At 34.8% G+C, this 23,848-nt stretch overlaps 2 protein-coding genes across 4 annotated transcripts in view; both read left to right on the forward strand.

The window, feature by feature from the left end:
• Nucleotides 1–8,891, forward strand: part of LOC127076524 (NADH dehydrogenase [ubiquinone] 1 alpha subcomplex subunit 2) — a 159,080-nt gene extending 150,189 nt beyond the window's left edge. For all 3 annotated transcript variants that reach the window (XM_051018200.1, XM_051018198.1, XM_051018199.1), the window contains exon 5: nucleotides 8,672–8,891. In XM_051018200.1, the coding sequence (XP_050874157.1) occupies nucleotides 8,672–8,742 (71 nt within the window). In that variant the 3' untranslated portion in view covers nucleotides 8,743–8,891. The remainder of the gene's footprint in view (nucleotides 1–8,671) is intronic.
• Nucleotides 5,141–20,842, forward strand: LOC127076526 (NADH dehydrogenase [ubiquinone] 1 alpha subcomplex subunit 2). The gene is made up of 4 exons (XM_051018202.1): nucleotides 5,141–5,330; nucleotides 19,623–19,715; nucleotides 19,864–19,970; nucleotides 20,572–20,842. Exons 2-4 carry the CDS (start codon nucleotides 19,630–19,632, stop codon nucleotides 20,673–20,675), a joined length of 297 nt encoding a protein of 98 aa, XP_050874159.1. The 5' UTR covers nucleotides 5,141–5,330; nucleotides 19,623–19,629; the 3' UTR covers nucleotides 20,676–20,842.
• Nucleotides 20,843–23,848: the final 3,006 nt, after the last annotated feature.

Raw genomic sequence — 23,848 nt, forward strand, 5'->3', positions numbered from 1 at the left:
GGCCTAAGAGGGCGCTTATGGAAGCGCTCTCTAAGGCTTTCCAGAAGCGCTTTATAAGCTGGAAATGCACATGGACTTATAACAGCGCTTTATTCAAAGCGCCCTCTAAGGGTAACCTTAGAGGGCGCTTTACAAAAAGCGCCCTCTAAGGGTAACCTTAGAGGGCGCTTTATAAAAAGCGCCATGTATTGTTGTCCCTCTATCTCCTCCTTATTTTTTCGCTTCACCTTAGAGGGCGCTTTATTACAAAAGCGCCCTCTAAAGTGCGCTGTCTATTGCTCCTTATTTTTCGCTTCACTTTAGAGAGCGCTTTTGTAATAAAGCGCCCTCTAAGGTGCGCTGTCTATTCCAGTTTTTGGCGTAGTGATGCCATGTTATTATGTGTGTATTATGGTGAATGAAGTCACCCGTGATTGACGAATTTTGTTATGGTTTGTGGAACCGATGATTATGGAACCGATCATGTATTCAGAATGTGTGTTTTTCTGTGGTGGTACACATCTCTTGTGGTAATGTTAGATAAGTAAGCATTGGGATGTGGGACCAATGATTCGAGTCTCAATTGGGTTTGAGCCCTAACCATGGTGGACATGGGGGAAAGGTGGACACCAAAGTCGGATAAGGCCCATACGGTGAAAGAGACTCAAAGTGGGTAAAGTCCCATACGAGTGATGGTTCTCAAAGTGGGTTTAAGTCCCATAGGGGAACCAAATATCCATCGCGAAAGTCAAATCATACGAGCATGCATGAATCGGGCCTGGCTTAGACATAAGTCCGTTCGGGAATTAATGCGTCGTGATCTGAATAATATCGTGGTTGAGTTATGAGAACTCAGATGCATGTTGCCATACGATTGCGAGATAGTTTCCCCATCGCTCAAGTCTTCATTCCCTTGTTGACTTGAGTTGGATATGAGTTGAAAATTGACTAGAAACCTTGTAGAGCCGAGTGGACCCATAGGATAGGAGAACTCACTGAGATTATTATCTCATCCCATCATTGTTGTTATTTTTCAGGTAATTCTTTATAGGTTGGATCTATGAGAAGCTGTTTATGGATGTTTCAAGGAATGTTGTTTATCATGATCTTCCGTTGTGGAGTTGTGTGCAATGAAGATATTGCACATAGTTCTTAGATTTTATTTTTAGGCATTTTGGTATAACATGTTCCATTGATGTTTTAGTTTGGACATGTGTATATATTGATGCCATTAGGCACTTATGTTGTGACAGTACCAAAATTTAACACTTGTATGATATTATTCTAGATATATATTATACGGGTTGTTTCAGTTGGTATCAGAGCAGGTCGATTCTCGACCTAGCCTTGAAACATCATAAGTAAATCTATTCCTGCCTCATATGTGTGTTTAGCCAACATGATTCTTAATATCACTGTATGTAGTATTGGGCCTGATCAACCTAATATTTTGTGCATGGTAGGTAGGATCATGGTTGAGCGACCACGAGGACTCCGAAGTGTGGCTTGAACTTGTGCTTTGAGGATAGGCTCAAGCCAAGAGTTAGAAAGTAAGGAGAACTGGATAGCTCAGTTGTAAGTTTCAGTAGGAATTATGATTTGGGTATTATGGAATTGAAGAGTAGTGTATCGTTCAAGCGATTCTGTAGTGTTAACGGAGTTGAGAAGTTGAGGATCTCTATTGGATGAATTGTTAGAGCTTTGAGAAAGGTGTGAATTGCTAGTGGAGTAAGATATACTCACTGACATGGAATAAGTATTGTGAGTAATTCCATATGGTGAAGGAGAAAGGATGGTTATGTTGCACATATGTCATAAGGTCTAGAAGTGAGGTAGTGTATTAGTGTTTCAGTTTCTAAGGCCACTAAAATATTTTGGAAGAACGAGAGTACTTCATGGAGTATATATATATTTGGAATTGTACCTTGCAAGTGGTTAAGGACTTGAGGGATAAGGACGTCTCAGTTTTGTTGGGAGCCTAAAGTAGTGGTGAAGTCTAAGGAGAGACTCGAGGACATGGCTGCCTATTCCAAGTGAAACATGTATGGACCAAATGGAGGTTAGAAGATAAACCAAGTAGGTTCAGTCTTAGGAGGGAGATCGGATTCAAGATAGCTAGTCAGAGGTTTGGTGTTAGTGAGAAACTGTAATGGAATGATGAGTTACCTAAGGATCAATTATAAGAGTTTATGTTGGAGAGAGATAACACACATTATATAGTAATGGAAGCCCCAGTGAGTTTTGGTTGTATGAGACATGGTTGAGGAGAAGAGCAAATAAGTTGGATTTAAGGAATTCTAGTAGAATGGTTTTATAATTGGAACTTAGAGAATTACCATAGGAAGACAAGTGAACACCGAGTGTGGAAGTAGTGTGGATGTTGCAATACAACTGTTGTAATGGGGTACATTTTAGATAAAGGTACAATGGGACCATTAAGATTCATTAAGACGAAGTTATAGGCTTGTAGTTGATGATTTCTCGCATCAAGGGTTTCTAGAGTATGTAGTGGAGTGGAGGAAGTTATACCTTGATATTAAGAGAAGTATGTGATAGTAGCATTATGGTCACAAGCAAGTGTAGTGGATTTCTTGTCTTGAGATGGATGCGAAGTAACACACATTTTATTGAGTAGTGAGTCTTGTATTCTAAGAAGTTAAGTTAATGATAGACAAACAAAGCTGGAGCATGTGGACTAAGTATAGGATGTGGAATATGTTATGTTGCAAGAGCTTCTTGGGAGACAATGAGGATTATTCGTGGAAAGTCATCTAGACAAGTAACCCCAGTATGACGAAGGGTGTAATAGGTATTGGTTTAGAAGAAAATTTCAGTCATAAGTGTGTGGCAATGATAAGGTTCATCTTAAGTGCATTTTATTTGGATTGTAAGAGTAGTAGTGGCTTATTGGAAGTCTGGTTTTTATTTATCTTCTTGAGAAGTGTTTGGTTGGTTGGTTGGTCGTGGAGTATAAACATTCACACCGTGTTGGAGCTAAGGGTGTCTTAAATGTCATAAGTGTATCATTGTGGATGTACAAATTGAGGACGGAGTTACAAGTCACCACAAGTCAGATTGGTAGTTTTGAAATTGGGATTTCTGAAGGTATAATGTGTAGTTGGCCATCTGTAGAGATATCATAGAAGTCATATGTTTGGGGAACCAACCTAGTGAACCATATTCGGTGGGAGTAACTCTTGGGTGTATCATTATTACAGATAATGAGAACCATAAGGAGTGATTGTCGAAGAGACCTACTAAATGGTGATCTGGAAGAGATTAGTTAGGTATATGGTATATATTGATAAGGTGTGAAGTGGTTGGTCATGGTATGAAATTGATTGATTCATTCGGATTCATAGCCTTAGATGTAGACTCCCTGAGAGTGGTAATGGATGTGTACGATGATACTCTACCCTATCGGAAGGATTCATGGATTATACTTCCCAGGAGGAACGAGAATCAAATATTCCTGAAGTTAAACATGTAACTCGGATTGTATATTACTAAGAGCATGAGCTAAGATCATGGAAGATGGGACAGGACGATTGAGATGAATGATTTTGGATACGAAGTGATACGTTGTCGCTAGATATGTGTGAAATATTGTGTGTGACTCTATCAGGTGTATGGACACTCATAGTTACACTCTAGATTGCTTAAGTTCCTTAGAAGTGGTGTCTCGTTGATGATTTAAAGTTCCTTGACGATGTTACTTTGTTATTGGTCGAGATTATGTGTCGAGATAAATCTTGAGTGAATCAAAACCCCACAAGAGGATTTGATATGGAATATAGTAACCAGAACCGGATATTGTCAAACTAATTTGGTTTAGCTGCATCGAACACGTGATGAATTTGGATGTTCTGTGTTTTTATGGTTGTGGTAATGTAACTCCTGGATACCTATCTTTTGAAGAGTGTTGGTCTTATTCTAAACTTTTGTGAGTCATTAAGGAAGTTATTCTACTAATGGAAGTCGACAAGGTTCTAGTACCATTTTGGACAGTAGGCACTCTGGAGGGTAAGTGTGTTTCTTTGTGGATTGTTAGCTAAACAGTAGTGCCTAGGAATCCCAAGTGTCCCACTATTGGAATCAGAGTATCACAATGGAAGGTGACGAAAGAAAGAGCCAAATCAAGTCTATGGGGATCAGGGAGATAGTTACTCTTAAGAATGGAGGTAAGGATAAGAGTAAGACAATCTCGTGCTAATGGTTCTATCCCATTGGAGTAGTACAAGAGAAGTGAATTAGTAGGAGTAGAGGCTTGTAGCATGAATTATCATATCAAGTGAGGTTGATGAGATTATCGATAGACGGATTACAAGTTGCCACATTTATTGAAGGCATAATAAGAAAAGAGTAGTCAATATTGTTTGTGGCCAGGGAATCAATAAACTTTCTTATGAAGGATTGATGAGTATTGATTAACCAAGTCGAGATAAGATGTCATATTTATGTTTTGTGTAACTTACTGCAAGGAAGGGAAGTCGTGGTTTCTGGGAGGAAAGAGACCAACTGATGTTGAGCGGTATATCAGACAAATTAAGTGGGAGCAAGTGTAAATGTTAATCCAATATCAGGATAAGATTATAATGGAAATCAAGAAGTTTCAAGAGTTCTTGAAGAAGGAAATTTGATAGCGAAGATAAGTTAGAAGAATGAGTGTGTCAGAGACTTGAAATCGAAGAGAAGTCAAATGTTGGTCTAAGACGTTGATGCAAGGTTTGGTTGTTTGTTGAGTGGAGGAAATTCGGGGGCGAATTTCAATTTAAGGGGGGGAGAATGTAATATCCCATATTCCTTTAAATGTTCAATTAGTTGTCAGTTGAGATCAATTGAGTTCCTGTGTACTCTATCTTTTGTTAGTTGTACAAATTGGAGCTCCTATGTGCTCTAAATGTTATTAATTGGGACCAATAGAGTAACCAGTGAACTCTGAAGGGATTAATTATTAATAAAGAGACAAACCAATATTAATAAGTACAAGAGAGGACATTTTTGGTAACATTAATAATTGGTCAATTGGTACTGGAAGATGAATTATCAATTGGGATATTTTTACTACTACCTAATATTATAATATATATAAAGTATATGATATATATATATATATATAATTGTGTGGTGGTAAGAGAAAGAAGAAGAAAATGATAAGAAGAAGTAGGTAAGAGAGAGTGAGAGATACCAGAAAGGGAAAAGAAGATAAAGAGAAAGAAAGAGGAAAAGAGAAAGAGAAAGAAAGAGGAAAAGAGAAAGAGAAAGAAAGAGGAAGAAGAGGAAGGAACCACAACCATCATCTTCATCATCTCATCTTCATCACCACCAACTTCATCTTCTTCTACTACTAGGTGAGTTCAAGTTAGAAACTCTAGGTTTCTAGAAAAGTTAGGGTTGTAGAATCATAAACAAATCATGAGTAATCCATGCTATGTGATTAATATTTCTCTTCTTGTTGTTGTTTTCATGAACATGTGCTTGATATGCTCTTCATGATTGTTGTGATTACATGAGTTGTTATGGTTGTGTTTATGATGTTGAAATCCTTATTATACATGTACATATGAACTTGTTGTGTTCAAACTCCTCATCCATGATATATGATGATATCATGTTGTTGTTGAAATTGTGATACTTGGGTGTTTAATTTTGATGTGTTTTGTTGTTGAAGTTATGGAGGTTAATCACATGAATTCATAACAACATAAGGGTGAGGAAGAGGGTGGATGGGAGCTACGTGGGGAAGAGGGTGGACGGGAGATACGTGGGGAAGAGGGTGGGGAAGAGGGTGGACGGGAGCTACATGGGGAAGAGGGTGGATGGGAGATACGTGGGGAAGAGGGTGCGGTAACAGGGAGAAGAGGATCCATGATTGCAAAATGAAATTTTGTTGAAAGAAAGAAGAAGAAAATTCAGAAAAGATGATTTAGAAAAAGTAGAAAAGGTGATCACGACTAGACTAAACAGTAGTCATAATATATAATAAAACTTCCTCAACCTGTTCGCTTTCCGTTCGAGGGTATTTTAAATTGGACCGTAATTAAACCGGTCTTTTTAGCGTGATCCCTTGCTGTAAATTACAGAGTTTTGTTCGTGATATAATTCAAAAATAAAAGAAAAATGTATTTAGATGAATATTTGTTAAAAAAATTCTTCAGAGTTATGTACCTCATAATATTTCTGACAAAGTTATGGTATATAAGTATTTGTTTATAACTCAAACTATTTTGTCATCACAACTTAGAACTAAAATTTAACAAAATTGAGAAATTTAGATTATTGTTATCTTAAAAGGTAAATGAAAAATTTAACAACATATTGTACTTCATAGCACCAACACGTGCATAGATCAAGTTAAAAAATCATTAGTAAGAACAAAACATTAAATAATAATTGTATATTCTGAAGTATTTAATCCTCTCTCTAAAATATAAAATACACAAAGATGCTACAATTTATACAAATAATTATATTTATTATCTTATTTTATTTTATTTTTATACAAACAATACTATTCATGGGAAACACTCTAGAACACTTTAATTTAATTGAGTACTAATACTTTCATTCAATTAAACAATATCACTTTTGATATTTATTTTATTTAAAAATAAATTAATATTTTAAATCGAATTCCATTAAAGATAACGATACTCAATTAGTTAGCATGAGTATCAAAGAATTTGTCAGTATTTAATATCTCTTTTTTATTTCTTTTTGCTTAATATTTTTTTCTTGCATTAATATGTTTCAGTTTTTGTTTCTTTCCAACTTTTATGTTTTTTTATGTATAAATTAATTTTGAATATTTATGAATTCATTTATTTTGAATATTAATTTTATTTATTTATTTATTATTTTTTAAAATTTAGGTTACTCTCAACTACACCACTCATAATATGAGATGGAAGGAGGGAGGGAGAGGAAGAGGTAGGGAGGGAGAGAGAGGAAGAGAGGGAAAAGGAGATAGAGAGAAGGGGAAGAGGAGAGAGAGGGGAAAGGAGAGAGAGTGAGAGAGAGCGAGTTAATCTTTATGTTTATGTTTATTTGTTTAGTAAATTGAGAGATACAATTTTTAATTATTTAATCTATATATTTTTATAGGCTGAATAATGCATTCTTATTGACAACTTTAAAAATAATATATCTATTTTAATTTTCAAACATTGACATAATACTACATATTATAAATAAAATTTAATATATATTTGAACAAATATCACATGTTTGATCATATAAATAATGTATATTAAAATAATTTTTTTCAAAAAGACATTGTTAATATTTCTACGCATTTGCGCAATAAAAATATAACAATGTCACTTAATGTCTCGTTTTTGCGGAAAATGTTTAAATTGATTTTCTCATCACAATGATTCGATTCATTTTCGTGAATGATAATAAGCAACTAGGTTTAGAGTTTTTATGCTCTTGAGAGGTTCGATTTTTGTATTATGCGTGGATTCTTTCGTGAATGCTAGGTCTTAGTGCATTGTGTTAATTGTACCTTGAAAGAAAAAAAGACAATACTAGGGTTTAGCTTGAATTAACATAATTGAAATTTCAGTCTTTATGTAGAGTAGTGTTTATATGTATGCTTTTCCAGTCAGACTACCACTAGCTGCCAGTGGTTGGTTGTTTAGCTTGTATTGTTAGTCTTTACCTCCTTTTCTCCATGCCTTGTGACGAGGTAAATTCTCACAAATATTTTAACTTCTATCTAGGAAAGCAATGGCATGGAGAGGACATCTTTCAAAAAACATAAAAGAGATTCGGTTTTTGATGTGTCAGTCATCACCTGCAAGCTCATCCGAAAGGTTTGAGATATATATATATTTTTTCATTTTTCGGACCAAAATTTAAAAGTTGAATCTTTTATATATCTTAAGTTTGCTTTTTGCCTAAATCTCATGCATATTTGAATATGAGCTCTTATAATTATTATTATTTTTTGTTTTCTTAGGGCATTTGTTGAAAAGAATTACAAGGAGCTAAAGACATTGAACTTGAAATTGTCAATATTGATCCGTGAATGCAGTGGAGTTGAACCCCAATTATGGGCAAGATATGGTATCTCACTATCATATCTCTTAATTTCCATCAGTTTTTATTCAAATTTCTCGCCCTGTACTTTACATTCACTTTCTATATTATCTTTCACATGAATTTCCCCTTTCGTTTCATAACAACGATTTTTAGTAAATTAACACTAGCACATTGGCATTGAAAATAAGCTAATCAGCATTATCAATAGTATGCACGGAACTAAATTTCAATTTTATCACAATTTTAACTTTTACGCACAACAAATGTGTTGTTTTGAGTGGCAGAGAGTACTTTTATTCCCTTCAAACAGTATCTCAAATTCAGCTAGAAGAACTTTGCTCTTAACATGACCCAACTTGGATTAAGAAAATAAAGAGATCATAAGATGTGCATATTATAATGTCAATTCTGTTGCAATTGTTACTTTTTATTAATTTGCTTATTGTCAAAGGCCTAGACTGCGAATAGAATACTAATTACCTTATAATGTCGATTTTAGTTTACTTACTCTGCAAAGTCATTGTATCTTTGGCACACTTTTCTGATTATAGTTCATCATTTTCATTCTCATTATTTTGTAATGGTTTTCTATGTTTGAACACTATAATTTATTCATTAATACCAGATTTGGGCATTAAACTGGAAGGTATGACAGAGCCACAAATTTCAAAGGTACTTGAAGATATGGTAAAAGCTGGAGAGGCTTTCAAAGCTTGATATTGCTCATTTTATTCATTGTCTGAAATGGAATAAATGTTGCACTTGGTATTCCAGTGTGGCTCTTCTTGGTCATTTCAAGAGTGAACCTGTTTTGAGTTTAATTTGAAGCTCTCGGTTGTGCATTGTGAGCACATTTTACATGACAATTTAGATGAAATTGGTTATTTACTTGTTCTTATAGTTTCCCTTTTTTATCACTCTAACTTCAAACACAACACATCAACCAGAATGTTACTAAATGGAAGAATAAAATTAACTTGGTAACCAGTTAAGCAAGCAGTAAACCTATCTTCTAGTCATGATCAAATGATACAAATGTGTCAAACTTAAAAATATAACGATTAACTCTTCACCTTTTGTCCGGATAATAAAATTCACCGTTGGATTAAAAAATATTATCATATAGATCTCACGTCTATAAAATTTCACATCAATCAAAATTATTTAATATATTAATGAAAATGATAAAAATTAACCGTTTTCATAATCTTAAATCACCTTTATAAAATTTTACATGAATCAAAAATTTATATTTATTTTCAAAGAACTTATATATATATATATATATATATATATATATATATATATATAATATATATATATATATATATATATATATATATATATATGATTTGACTTTGTTTTATATTTATTATAGAACATTATTATATATAAGCGGTTTTATAAGCACTTAGTTTACATGCATTTATAATTAAAAATACATAATAGATAGGAAAGTCTTCACACGCAAAATTTAATACGTGCCAAAGTTGACCATGAAAAATTACTTCCAAAGAAACAAACATCCGCAAAGGCATAATTGAGTTTGAAGGTATAATTTCTACATTTAGTATTTTGGACCCTTCAACAATACTATGGACATTGTTCCACTAATAGATATTATTGTCCCCATAATTTTACTTTTAATAGTTTTCATATAAAAGACAGCTATTACAAATGTGAACGCCTAAACTAAGATTGATCACGCTTTAATAGCTTTATTACATGCCACTGTTTATACATAAAGATGATAAAAAGCCCTGCCCAGTCAGTAGCAAATAGACCTGCAAACAAATTGCCGGAGAATATTTTTCCTGCAGCTGCGGCAATATCACAGCAAATGACCATGTTGGATATGATGTTCCATGGAAACTTCGATGACATGTGACTAAAAGAAAGGATGGAGTACTCCTTCACGAACCATGAATGTACCAAAAAACCCACTAATTCAATACAGAGCATAATGGTTTGGGTATTTGCAGCGGTAATCCAACGATGTTGTTAAACAGCAAATGCAATGTACCCTCCCATGGCCAGAAAAAACTTGCACGTTAAGTCGGAAAATAATTCATTGAACTGCATCCTTTTTAAGATGTTATCAATATCATGGTGGGTCCCTTCGCCGGAAGTTTGACCTTTTGGGGAAGACTCTTTGCTGGTGGATTTTTCATTTCCCGGCGACTGCTTGACGTCGGAACTTTTGCCTTCTTGGCAGGACTGCTTGCCATCAGTAGTTTCTCCTTTTCCCAATGACTGCTCGGCGTCGAAAATTTCGTCTGTTGGGGAATACTCTTTGCTGGTGGATTTTTCATTTCCCGGCGAATGCTCGCCGTCGTCGGAACTTTTGCCTTTTTGGCAGGACTTCTTGCCATCAGCAGTTTCACCTTTTCCTGATGACTGCTCGACGTCGAAAATTTCGTCTGTTGGGGAATACTCTTTGCTGGTGGGCGATGACTGCTTAACGTCTTTTCCCGATGACTCATCTATGGGTGACTTTTCGCTAAAATTTTTGAGTTTCTTAGGGGATTCTCTGATAGGTAAAGGCAGAGTGTTTGTCGATGTTGGAAGGGTCGCATTTATCTGGGGAATCTTTTAAAGAACTTTCTTTATACGGTGAGTCTTCGTTAGTGCTGGGAATTTTGAATTTTTTTGGGATTCACCAGTGCCAGGGATGGGATTCCCGTGTTGATTCTTTGATGGGTCTTTCTTTAGACTGTGAATGCTGGGAAGTTTCTGTTTATGCGTGTGACTCGGTTCTTTTTCTTGACATTGACTTCTTATCAATGCTGAAAGCTTTGACGCCTTCTACCGGTGACTCCTCTGTGGGTCTTTCTTTAGCCGCTATCTGCCCGCCAGTGCCAGTGTTCAAGGTATGAGAGCTACGTGGGGAAGAGGGTGGATGGGAGCTACGTGGGGAAGAGGGTGGGGAAAAGGGTGAGGAAGAGGGTGGATGGGAGCTACGTGGGGAAGAGGGTGGCGAAGAGGGTGGATGGGAGCTACGTGGGGAAGAGGGTGCGGTAACAGGGAGAAGAGGATCCATGATTGCAAAATGAAATTTTGTTGAAAGAAAGAAGAATAAAATTCAGAAAAGATGATTTAGAGAAAGTAGAAAAGATGATCACGACTAGACTAAACAGTAGTCATAATATATAATAAAATTTCCTCCACTTGTTCGCTTTCCGTTCGAGGGTATTTTAAATTGGGCCGTAATTAAACCGGTCTTTTTAGCGCGATCCCTTGCTGTAAGTTACAGGGTTTTGTTCGTGATATAATTCAAAAATAAAAGAAAAATGTATTTAGATGAATATTTGTTAAAAAATTTCTTCAGAGTTATGTACGTCATAATATTTCTGACAAAGTTATGGTATATAAGTATTTTTTTATAACTCAAACTATTTTGTCATCACAACTTAGAACTAAAATTTAACAAAATTGAGAAATTTAGATTATTGTTGTCTTAAAAGGTAAATGAGAAATTTAACAACATATTGTACTTCATAGCACCAATACGTGCATAGATCAAGTTAAAAAATCATTAGTAAGAACAAAAAATTAAATAATAATTGTATATTCTTAAGTATTTAATCCTCTCTCTAAAATATAAAATACACAAAGATGCTACAATTTATACAAATCATTATATTTATTATCTCTTTTTTATTTTATTTTTATACAAACAATACTATTCATGGGAAACACTCTAGAACACTTTAATTTAATTGAGTACTAATACTTTCATTCAATTAAACAATATCACGTTTGATATATATTTTATTTAAAAATAAATTAATATTTTAAATCAAATTCCATTAAAGAATTTGTCAGTATTTATTATCTCTTTTTTATTTCTTTTTGCTTAAATTTTTTTTCTTGCATTAATATCTTTTTTTTTTCTTTCCAATTTTTAGTTTTTTTATGTTTAATTTAATTTTGAATATTTTTGATTCATTTATTTCGAATATTATTATTATATTTATTATTTATTATTTATTTATTTAAATTTAGGTTACTTTCAACTACACCACTCATATATGAGAAGGAGGGAGGGAGGGGGGAAGAGGTAGGGAGGAGGAGAGAGAGCAAGAGAGGGAAAAGGAGATAGAAAGAGGAGGGAGAGAGGAGGGAGAGAGGGGGGAGAGACAGAGTGAGAGAATGAGTTAATCTTTATGTTTATTTTTATTTGTTTAGTATATTGAGAGATACAATTTTTAATTATTTAATCTATATTTTTTATAGGCTGAATACTGCATTTTTATTGACAACTTCAAAAATAGTATATCGATCTTTAATTTTCAAAAATTGACATAATACTACATATTATAAATAAAATTTTTTATATATATGAACAAATATCACATGTTTGATCATATAAATAATGTATATTAAAATATTATTTTTAAAAAAGACATTGATAATTTTTTTACGCATTTGCGCAATAAATATATACAATGTCACTATAATCTCGATTTTGATTGTTCGGAAAATGTTGAAATTGTCTTTCTCATCAGAATGATTCGATTCATTTTCGTGAATGATAATAAGCAACTAGGTTTAGAGTTTTGGTGCTCTTGAGAGGTTCGATTTTGGTATTATGCGTGGATTCTTTCGTGAATGCTAGGTCTTAGTGCGTTGTGTTAATTGTACCTTGAAAGAAAAAAAGACAATACTAAGGGTTAGCTTGAATTAACATAATTGAAATCTCAACGAACCCCAGATGCTTTTTCTTTTGAGGATTTCATGTTTTCGGATTCAGTCAAAATAATCTTAGCATGTTCGTGGAAATTAAGTTCTTATTTTTTGATTACTCATAATAATTATCCTCAAAATTCCGATTCTTTATCAACTTCAGCCACTTTATATTTCTCTTTTGAGATTGAGCTTTTAACACGAATCTAATTAAGTATGTGTTAGTTCCTTACTATAACAGAGTATTGGGCTTTACTATTAAATTAAACAAAAATGAGATAATGCGTTAAGACTACTATTTGCTAAAATTATGAATGTTTAATTTGCTTTAGGAATACTTGTACTGCTAAACACATAGTTGAGGTCTTTTTAAGGATATCATATGGTTGTACTTGTAACACCCCTTTTTCTACCCCAAATTATTTAGCATATAATCAGAGTAAATAAGCACGCAGATAAAGAAAAGGGCGTCACATCGACGTTTTCGAAACTTAAAACTTTCAAAAACCAACAATACACATGGTCATTCAAAATAACACATTTCACTCATCATGAATATTCAAGCAATATGCGTTCGCAGCGGAAAATAAAGAATACTCATGTATTTCATAAGATGATCCATGTCCCATACCATGATCAAATAAAATAAAACAATTAATGACATAAAGCATATGAGTTCAATACCACTAATCTACCCAGTGTTACATGACCAGAGCATTGACTCATTACCCAATTTCAAACTAAATACGAAAACTCTCCAGCTATTCTTAAGCGAGCTACCGTCCACCTACTCTAGCAATACTACTCGGTAGTATCTGCACGATACCCATGTAAAGGTAACATTTAAACAGAGAGGGTGAGAATTCCAAATCATTATGAAACAGCATAATAAGGCACAATGAATTAAAACAACGATTCAAGAATTCATCACACTTGGTATAATCACATCAATAATATTAACAGACAATTATTCCACATATTTCAAATGTACATCACACTCACATCAATACATGCATCCAATGATCACATAACGATAGACGACTCAATGCAAGACAATGTAACTCTATGCATGTGGTACCGTAATGTGAACTCAAAGTTTCACCGCTTTCCGATTCAATATCTAGAATCCAAGCCACGCTTCCGATCCGGACAAGACCAAAGCCCTACGTCTGTTTCCAATGAAGGATCACCGCTTAAAACTACGCCTAATCCCAATCAAGGATTAACGTCTGCTACGTCTGTTTCCAATTAAGGATCACCGCTTAAATACTACGCCTAATCCCAATCAAGGATTAACGTCTGCTACGTCTGTTTCCAATTAAGGATCACCGCTTAAATACTACGCCTAATCCCAATCAAGGATTAACGTCTGCTACGTCTGTTTCCAATTAAGGATCACCGCTTAAATACTACGCCTAATCCCAATCAAGGATTAACGTCTGCTACGTCTGTTTCCAATTAAGGATCACCGCTTGACCACTTCAACAATGAAGTCAACCATGCTATTAATGAATGCACACATACCAACACATATGCAATTAAGACCATCTATATACCGTCTTAACATCCCACATATCACCATGACTCACAATTGGTACATATACACATTCATCACAACACATCAATTACGATTACATATACACATCCATAACCATAAATCATTCACAATTCGATAATGGTATACATACACATTCATACAATATATTATTCACCAATATAGGCCAGTCATCAAATATGTACACATAGATTTCATTCCAAAACGCACACAACGTTTAAATATCAATTTTTTCACTTTTCAAATAGTGTTAACCGGTTAACGCCATGGGTTAATCGGTTAACGCAAAACAGAATGCGCTTCTTGGCAATTTTTAACAGTGTTAACCGGTTAACACCTTGGGATAACTGGTTAACGCAAGACAGAATGCAATTTTTCATAAATCGTAACAGTGTTAACCGGTTAACGCCCTGGGTTAACCGGTTAACGCCAAACAGAAAGCTGTTCCTGCACTAACAACGAAACAGAATGCAGAATTCTCCGTATTTTTCATCGTTGGAGGACTTCCGGACCTCCGATTTCGATTCCGTAAGAAGCTTCACGTTCAGAAAATTATGACTCATCCAAATATATATTCATTCACAGTTTTAGCATACTTTAATCATCACAATTCAAGAGCATTTATCAATATCTAATAATTCCAAATCATGCCAATTAGGGATTTCAACCTAAAACATGTTCCTACCCATTGACCCAATCATACTAACCCATAATAATAAGGATTTCCCCCCTTACCTTGTAAATCTGATGAAAACCCTGACTCCTCTTTACTTTTCCTCTCCTCTTTCTTTATTGCCTTTAGTGCTCCAGTGAATTATATTTCTCACTCCCCTCACCTCTTACTATTTATAATAGTATTCTAGTTGGGTTTAAATCATCTAATTTAATCACTAGGCCCAATAATACCTAATATTTAAATTTAAATTCAAATAATTAACCACTCACTAGTCATACCAATTTAATTAATATAATTATTTAACTATATCTCATATCAACATACTAATTCAATTAATATAATCAATTATTATACTACCTCCCAACCACTTAATTACTTAACACTCCAAATAATTAAATTAAAATATAATAAAATAATATAATAATTAATTCCTACAAATTGGGATGTTACAACTCTCCCCCACTTAAAAGATTTTCGTCCTCGAAAATTCCTCAAACGAACAACTTTTGATACGATTCCCTCATCTTATCCTGGAGTTCCCACGTAATATTTCCATGCACCGGTATCACCAATGGCAATCGAGGTGTACTCTTAATAAATCACATACCTTGGATTAGTCCCTCATTGGTAGTGGTCTCCGCACCAGACAATGCAAACACCTTCCCCTTCACTTGCTCCTTCTTCGGCTTACCACATTGCGAACTAATGTGACCTTTCTCACCACAGTTGAAACAAGTTACGTTCGAACCAACTCTACACTGGTTTGCTCTGTGACCAACCCTGCCACAATTGAAACACTTCACAGGATCTCTACTACAATCAACAGCACGATGACCTTCAACGCCACAGTTGAAACACGTAAGTGGAGTAGAAGATTCTCCCCCACTTTGCTTCTTGCCAAAACCTGATTGTTTCCTCTTGTCATCATACGGTTTCCCACGATCCTGGTCTTTCTCCTTCAAACTCTTGTAGACAGAAGCACTCTCCCTACTATCCTCATCATAAATCCGACTCTTGTTAACCAACTCTGTAAAATGAGTAATCTGTTGGTAACCAATGGCCTTCTTGATCTTATGTCTCAAGCCATTCACAAACTTCAAACATTTAGATCTCTCAGCATTAGCAGTATTGTAATGAGGGCAATACTTGATAAGCTCCTGAAATCTAGCAACATAATCAGCAACGGTACCATTTCCTTGCTTCAATTCAAGGAATTCCACCTCTTTCTTCCCACGACAATCTTCTGGGAAATAGTTCTCCAAGAAGGTATCACGGAAAAGAGTCCAAGTAACTTCAATGTTGTCTTCTTCGAACCTCTGAAGAGTGTTATTCCACCAATCTTCAGCTTCCTTCTCAAGCATATGGGTACCAAACTGCACTTTCTGAGCATCAGTACAGTTCATGACTCTGAAGATCTTCTCAATTGCTTTCAGCCAAGCTTGAGCTTTCTCAGGTGCATGCTCACCCTCAAAGACAGGAGGATTGTTCCGCTGGAATCTCCCCAAAGCACGGAACTCATCATCATCTTCCTTTTGGTTACCGGCATTCGCATTCGATTGATGGATCTGACCCATGGATTCAGCCAGCATCCTCAGCGCCTCAGCAATGGCATCGTCATTCCTGCCTGCAACCATTGTCCTGAACAACCCAAAACATCAAACAAATAGTATCGATCGTGTCAGATACACAAATCAAATACTATGGAAAACCTACTACTATTGACCAACTGGTCGACCATGCTCTAATACCACTCATGTAACACCCCTTTTTCTACCCCAAATTATTTAGCATATAATCAGAGTAAATAAGCACGCAGATAAAGAAAAGGGCGTCACATCGACGTTTTCGAAACTTAAAACTTTCAAAAACCAACAATACACCCGGTCATTCAAAATAACACATTTCACTCATCATTAATATTCAAGCAATATGCGTTCGCAACGGAAAATAAAGAATACTCATGTATTTCATAAGATGATCCATGTCCCATACCATGATCAAATAAAATAAAACAATTAATGACATAAAGCATACGAGTTCAATACCACTAATCTACCCAGTGTTACATGACCAGAGCATTGACTCATTACCCAATTTCAAACTAAATACGGAAACTCTCCAGCTACTCTTAAGCGAGCTACCATCCACCTACTCCAACAATACTACTCGGTAGTATCTGCACGATACCCATGTAAAGGTAACATTCAAACAGAAAGGGTGAGAATTCCAAATCATTATGAAACAGCATAATAAGGCACAATGAATTAAAACAACGATTCAAGAATTCATCACACTTGGTATAATCACATCAATAATATTAACAGACAATTATTCCACATATTTCAAATGTACATCACACTCACATCAATACATGCATCCAATGATCACATAACGATAGACGACTCAATGCAAGACAATGTGACTCTATGCATGTGGTACCGTAATGTGAACTCAAAGTTTCACCGCTTTCCGATTCAATATCTAGAATCCAAGCCACGCTTCCGATCCGGACAAGACCAAAGCCCTACGTCTGTTTCCAATGAAGGATCACCGCTTAAAACTACGCCTAATCCCAATCAAGGATTAACGTCTGTTACGTCTGTTTCCAATTAAGGATCACCGCTTAAATACTACGCCTAATCCCAATCAAGGATTAACGTCTGCTACGTCTGTTTCCAATTAAGGATCACCGCTTAAATACTACGCCTAATCCCAATCAAGGATTAACGTCTGCTACGTCTGTTTCCAATTAAAGATCACCGCTTAAATACTACGCCTAATCCCAATCAAGGATTAACGTCTGCTACGTCTGTTTCCAATTAAGGATCACCGCTTGACCACTTCAACAATGAAGTCAACCATGTTATGAATGAATGCACACATACCAACACATATGCAATTAAGACCATCTATATACTGTCTTAACATCCCACATATCACCATGACTCACAATTGGTACATATACACATTCATCACAACACATCAATTACGATTACATATACACATCCATAACCATAAATCATTCACAATTCGATAATGGTATACATACACATTCATACAATATATTATTCACCAATATAGGCCAGTCATCAAATATGTACACATAGATTTCATTCCAAAATGCACACAACGTTTAAATATCAATTTTTTCACTTTTCAAATAGTGTTAACCGGTTAACGCCATGGGTTAATCGGTTAACGCAAAACAGAATGCGCTTCTTGGCAACTTTTAACAGTGTTAACCGGTTAACGCCCTGGGTTAACCGGTTAACGCAAGACAGAATGCAATTTTTCATAAATCGTAACAGTGTTAACCGGTTAACGCCCTGGGTTAACCGGTTAACGCCAAACAGAAAGCTGTTCCTGCGCTAACAACGAAACAGAATGCAGAGTTCTCCGCATTTTTCATCGTTGGAGGACTTCCGGACCTCCGATTTCGATTCCGTAAGAAGCTACACGTTCAGAAAATTATGACTCATCCAAATATATATTCATTCACAGTTTTAGCATACTTTAATCATCACAATTCAAGAGCATTTATCAAGACCTAATAATTCCAAATCATGCCAATTAGGGATTTCAACCTAAAACATGTTCCTACCCATTGACCCAATCATACTAACCCATAATAATAAGGATTTCCCCCCTTACCTTGTAAATCTGATGAAAACTCTGACTCCTCTTTACTTTTCCTCTCCTCTTTCTCCATTGCCTTTAGTGCTCCAGTGAATTATATTTCTCACTCCCCTCACCTCTTACTATTTATAATAGTATTCTAGTTGGGTTTAAATCATCTAATTTAATCACTAGGCCCAATAATACCTAATATTTAAATTTAAATTCAAATAATTAACCACTCACTAGTCATACCAATTTAATTAATATAATTATTTAACTATATCTCATATCAACATACTAATTCAATTAATATAATCATTATTATACTACCTCCCAACCACTTAATTACTTAACACTCCAAATAATTAAATTAAAATATAATAAAATAATATAATAATTAATTCCTACAAATTGGGATGTTACAGTACTTGCATGGCATATTCAATTCTATTTCGTTATAGGGAGTCTAGCTTCATTAGTGTTGTTAGATTGTGGCCATAGAGGAATTGTGCGGCAGTTGTTTTACTTTTGATAACTGCCATATGGAAACTGTAAAGGGATGGCCGCCATGGCGGAACCATAGGCTACAACTCGCCATTGCGTGTTTATATGACGGATTTATGGGCTTTGGCCATTGTTAACACCGACCTTCATGATAACGATTTTTTCTATCAGTTTGCTTATTATAGTAGTAGAGGTGCATAAGGTTGATACCGATTTCCCTGCATCTTTGCAATTGTAGTAGTCCCTCAGTATTGCTGAGCCACTAGCAATGATAAACTCATATGATGTTAAGCATAAGGTCAAATTGGTCAAATTGTGGCTACTTCGTTGGAAAAGTTATCCAGTGTGTGGTTCTTCATGGGAAACAACATATACCATTAAAATCAACTTTGAAATTTCAGTCTTTATGTAGAGTAGTGTTTATATGTATGCTTTTCCAGTCAAACTACCACTAGCTGCCAGTGGTTGGTTGTTTAGCTTGTATTGTTAGTCTTTACCTCCTTTTCTCCATGCCTTGTGACGAGGTAAATTCTCACAAATATTTTAACTTCTATCTAGGAAAGCAATGGCATGGAGAGGACATCTTTCAAAAAACATAAAAGAGATTCGGTTTTTGATGTGTCAGTCATCACCTGCAAGCTTATCCGAAAGGTTTGAGATATATATATATATATTTTCATTTTTCGGACCAAAATTTAAAAGTTGAATCTTTTATATATCTTTTGTTTGCTTTTTGCCTAAATCTCATGCATATTTGAATATGAGCTCTTATAATTATTATTATTTTTTGTTTTCTTAGGGCAGTTGTTGAAAAGAATTACAAGCAGCTAAAGACATTGAACCCGAAATTGTCAATATTGATCCGTGAATGCAGTGGAGTTGAACCCCAATTATGGGCAAAATATGGTATCTCACTATCATATCTCTTAATTTCCATCAGTTTTTATTCAAATTTCTCGCCCTGTACTTTACATTCACTTTCTATATTATCTTTCACATGAATTTCCCCTTCGGTTTCATAACAACGATTTTTAGAAAATTAACACTAGCACATTGGCATTGAAAATAAGCTAATTAGCATTATCACTAGTGTGCACGGAACTAAATTTCAATATTATCACAATTTTAACTTTTACGCACAACAAATGTGTCGTTTTGAGTGGCAGATAGTACTTTTATTCCCTTCAAACAGTATCTCAAATTCAGCTAGAAGAACTTTGCTCTTAACATGACCCAACTTGGATTAAGAAAAAAAAGAGATCATAAGATGTGCATATTATAATGTCAATTATGTTGCAATTATTACTTTTTATTAATTTGCTTATCGTCAAAGGCCTAGACTGCGAATAGAATACTAATTACCTTATAATGTTGATTTTGGTTTACTTACTCTGCAAAGTCATTGTATGTTTGGCAAACTTTTCTGATTATAGTTCATCATTTTCATTCTCATTATTTTGTACTGGTTTTCTATGTTTGAACACTGTAATTTGTTCATTAATACCAGATTTGGGCGTTGAAAAAGGCATTAAACTGGAAGGTATGACAGAGCCACAAATTTCAAAGGTACTTGAAGATATGGTAAAAGCTGGAGAGGCTTTCAAAGCTTGATATTACTCATTTTATTCATTGTCTGAAATGGAATAAATGTTGCACTTGTTATTCCAGTGTGGCTCTTCTTGGTCATTTCAAGAGTGAACCTGTTTTGAGTTTAATTTGAAGCTCTCGGTTGTGCACTGTGAGCACATTTTACATGACAATTTAGAAGAAATTGGTTATTTACTTGTTCTTATAGTTTCCTTTTTTTATCACTCTAACTTCAAACACATCACATCAACAAGAATGTTACTAAATGGAAGAATAAAATTAACTTGGTAACCAGTTAAGCAAGCAGTAAACCTATCTTCTAGTCATGATCAAATGTTACAAATGTGTCAAACTTAAAAATATAACGATTAACTCTTCACCTTTTGGCCGGTTAATAAAATTCATCGTTGGATTAAAAAATATTATCATATAGATCTCACATCTATAAAATTTCACATCAATCAAAATTATTTAATATATTAATGAAAATGATAAAACTTAACAGTTTTCATAATCTTACATCACCTTTATAAAATTTTACATGAATCAAAAATTTATATTTATTTTCAAAGAACTTTTATATATATATATATATATATATATATATATATATATATATATATATATATATATATATATATATATATATATATATATTATATATATATATATATATATATATACGATTGGACTTTATTTTATATTTATTATATAACATTATTATAAATAAGCGGTTATATAAGCACTTAGTTTACATGCATTTATAATTAAAAATACATAATAGATAGGAAAGTCTTGACACGGAAAATTAAATACGTGCCAAAGTTGACCATGAAAAATTACTTCCAGAGAAACAAACATCCGCAAAGGCATAATTGAGTTTGAAGGTATAATTTCTACATTTAGTATTTTGGACCCTTCAACAATACTATGGACACTGCTCCACTAATACACATTATTGTCCCCGCAATTTTACTTTTAATAGTTTTCATATAAAAGGCAGCTATTACAAATGTGAACGCCTAAACTAAGATTGATCACGTTTTAATAGCTTTATTACCTGCCACTGTTTATACATAAAGATGATAAAAAGCCATGCCCACTCAGCAGCAAATAGACCTGCAAACAAATTGACAGAGAATATTTTCCCCGCAGCTGCGGCTATAAGACAGCAAATGACAATGTTGGATATGATGTTCCATGGAAACTTCGATGACATGTGACTAAAAGAAAGGATGGAGTACTCCTTCACGAACCATGAATGTACCAAAAAACCCAGTAATTCAATATAGAGCATAATGGTTTGGTTTTTTGCAGCGGTAATCCAACCATGTTGTTGAACAGCAAATGCAATGTACCCTCCCATGGCCAGAAAAAACTTGCACGTTAAGTCGGAAAACAATTCATTGAACTGCATCCTTTTTAAGATGTTATCAATATCATGGTGGGTCTCTTCGCCGGAAGTTTGACCTTTTGGGGAAGACTCTTTGCTGGTGGATTTTTCATTTCCCGGCGACTACTCGACGTCGGAACTTTTGCCTTTTTGGCAGGACTGCTTGCCATCAGTAGTTTCTCCTTTTCCCGATGACTACTCGGCGTCGAAAATTTCGTCTGTTGGGGAATACTCTTTGCTGGTGGATTTTTCATTTCCGGGCGACTGCTTGCCGTCGTCGGAACTTTTGCCTTTTTGGCAGGACTACTTGCCATCAGAAGTTTCACCTTTTCCCGATGACTGCTCGACATCGAAGATTTCGTCTATTGGGGAATACTTTTTGCTGGTGGGCGATGACTGCTCGACGTCTTTTCCCGATGACTCATCTATGGATGACTTTTCGTTGAAATTTTCGATTTTCTTAGGGGATTCTCTGATGGGTAAAGGCAGAGTGTTTGTCAATGTTGGAAGGGTCGCATTTATCTGGGGAATCTTTTAAAGAACTTTCTTTAGACAGTGAGTCTTCGCCAGTGCTGGGAATTTTGAATTTTTTTGGGATTCACCAGTGCCAGGGATGGGATTCCCGTGTTCATTCTTTGATGGGTCTTTCTTTAGATTGTGAATGCTGGGAAGTTTCTGTTTCTGCGTGTGACTCGGTTCTTTTTCTTGACATTGACTTCTTGTCAATGCTGAAAGCTTTGCCGCCTTCTACCGGTGACTCCTCTGTGGGTCTTTCTTTAGCCGCTATCTTCCCGCCAGTGCCAGTGTTCAGGGTATGGGAGCTACGTGGGGAAGAGGGTGGATGGGAGCTACGTGGGGAAGAGGGTGGGGAAAAGGGTGAGTAAGAGGGTGGATGGGAGCTACGTGGGGAAGAGGGTGGACAGGAGCTACGTGGGGAAGAGGGTGGGGAAGAGGGTGGATGGGAGCTACGTGGGGAAGAGGGTGCGGTAACAGGGAGAAGAGGATCCATGATTGCAAAATGAAATTTTGTTGAAAGAAAGAAAAAGAAAATTCAGAAAAGATAATTTAGAGAAAGTAGAAAAGGTGATCACGACTAGACTAAACAGTAGTCATAATATATAATGAAACATCCTCAACATGTTCGTTTTCCGTTCGAGGGTATTTTAAATTGGGCCGTAATTAAACCGGTCTTTTTAGCGTGGTCCCTTGCTGTAAATTACAGAGTTATCTTCGTGATATAATTCAAAAATAAAAGAAAAATGTATTTAGATGAATATTTGTTAAAAAAATTCTTCAGAGTTATGTACCTCATAATATTTTTGACAAAGTTATGGTATATCAGTATTTTTTTATAACTCAAACTATTTTGTCATCACAACTTAGAACTGAAATTTAACAAAATTGAGAAATTTAGATTATTGTTGTCTTAAAAGGTAAATGAGAAATTTAACAACATATTGTACTTCATAGCACCAACACGTGCATAGATCAAGTTAAAAAATCATTAGTAAGAACAAAACATTAAATAATAATTGTATATTATGAAGTATTTAATCCTCTCTCTAAAATACAAAATACACAAAGATGCTACAATTTATACAAATAATTATATTTATTATCTCTTTTTTAATTTATTTTTATACAAACAATACTATTCATGGGAAACACTCTAGAACACTTTAATTTAATTGAGTACTAATACTTTCATTCAATTAAACAATATCACTTCTGATATTTATTTTATTTTAAAATAAACTAATATTTTAAATCGAATTCCATTAGAGGTGCATAAGGTTGATACCCA

Source organism: Lathyrus oleraceus, chromosome 4 (genome assembly GCF_024323335.1).
Source record: "Lathyrus oleraceus cultivar Zhongwan6 chromosome 4, CAAS_Psat_ZW6_1.0, whole genome shotgun sequence".
Taxonomy (NCBI): Eukaryota; Viridiplantae; Streptophyta; class Magnoliopsida; order Fabales; family Fabaceae; genus Lathyrus; species Lathyrus oleraceus.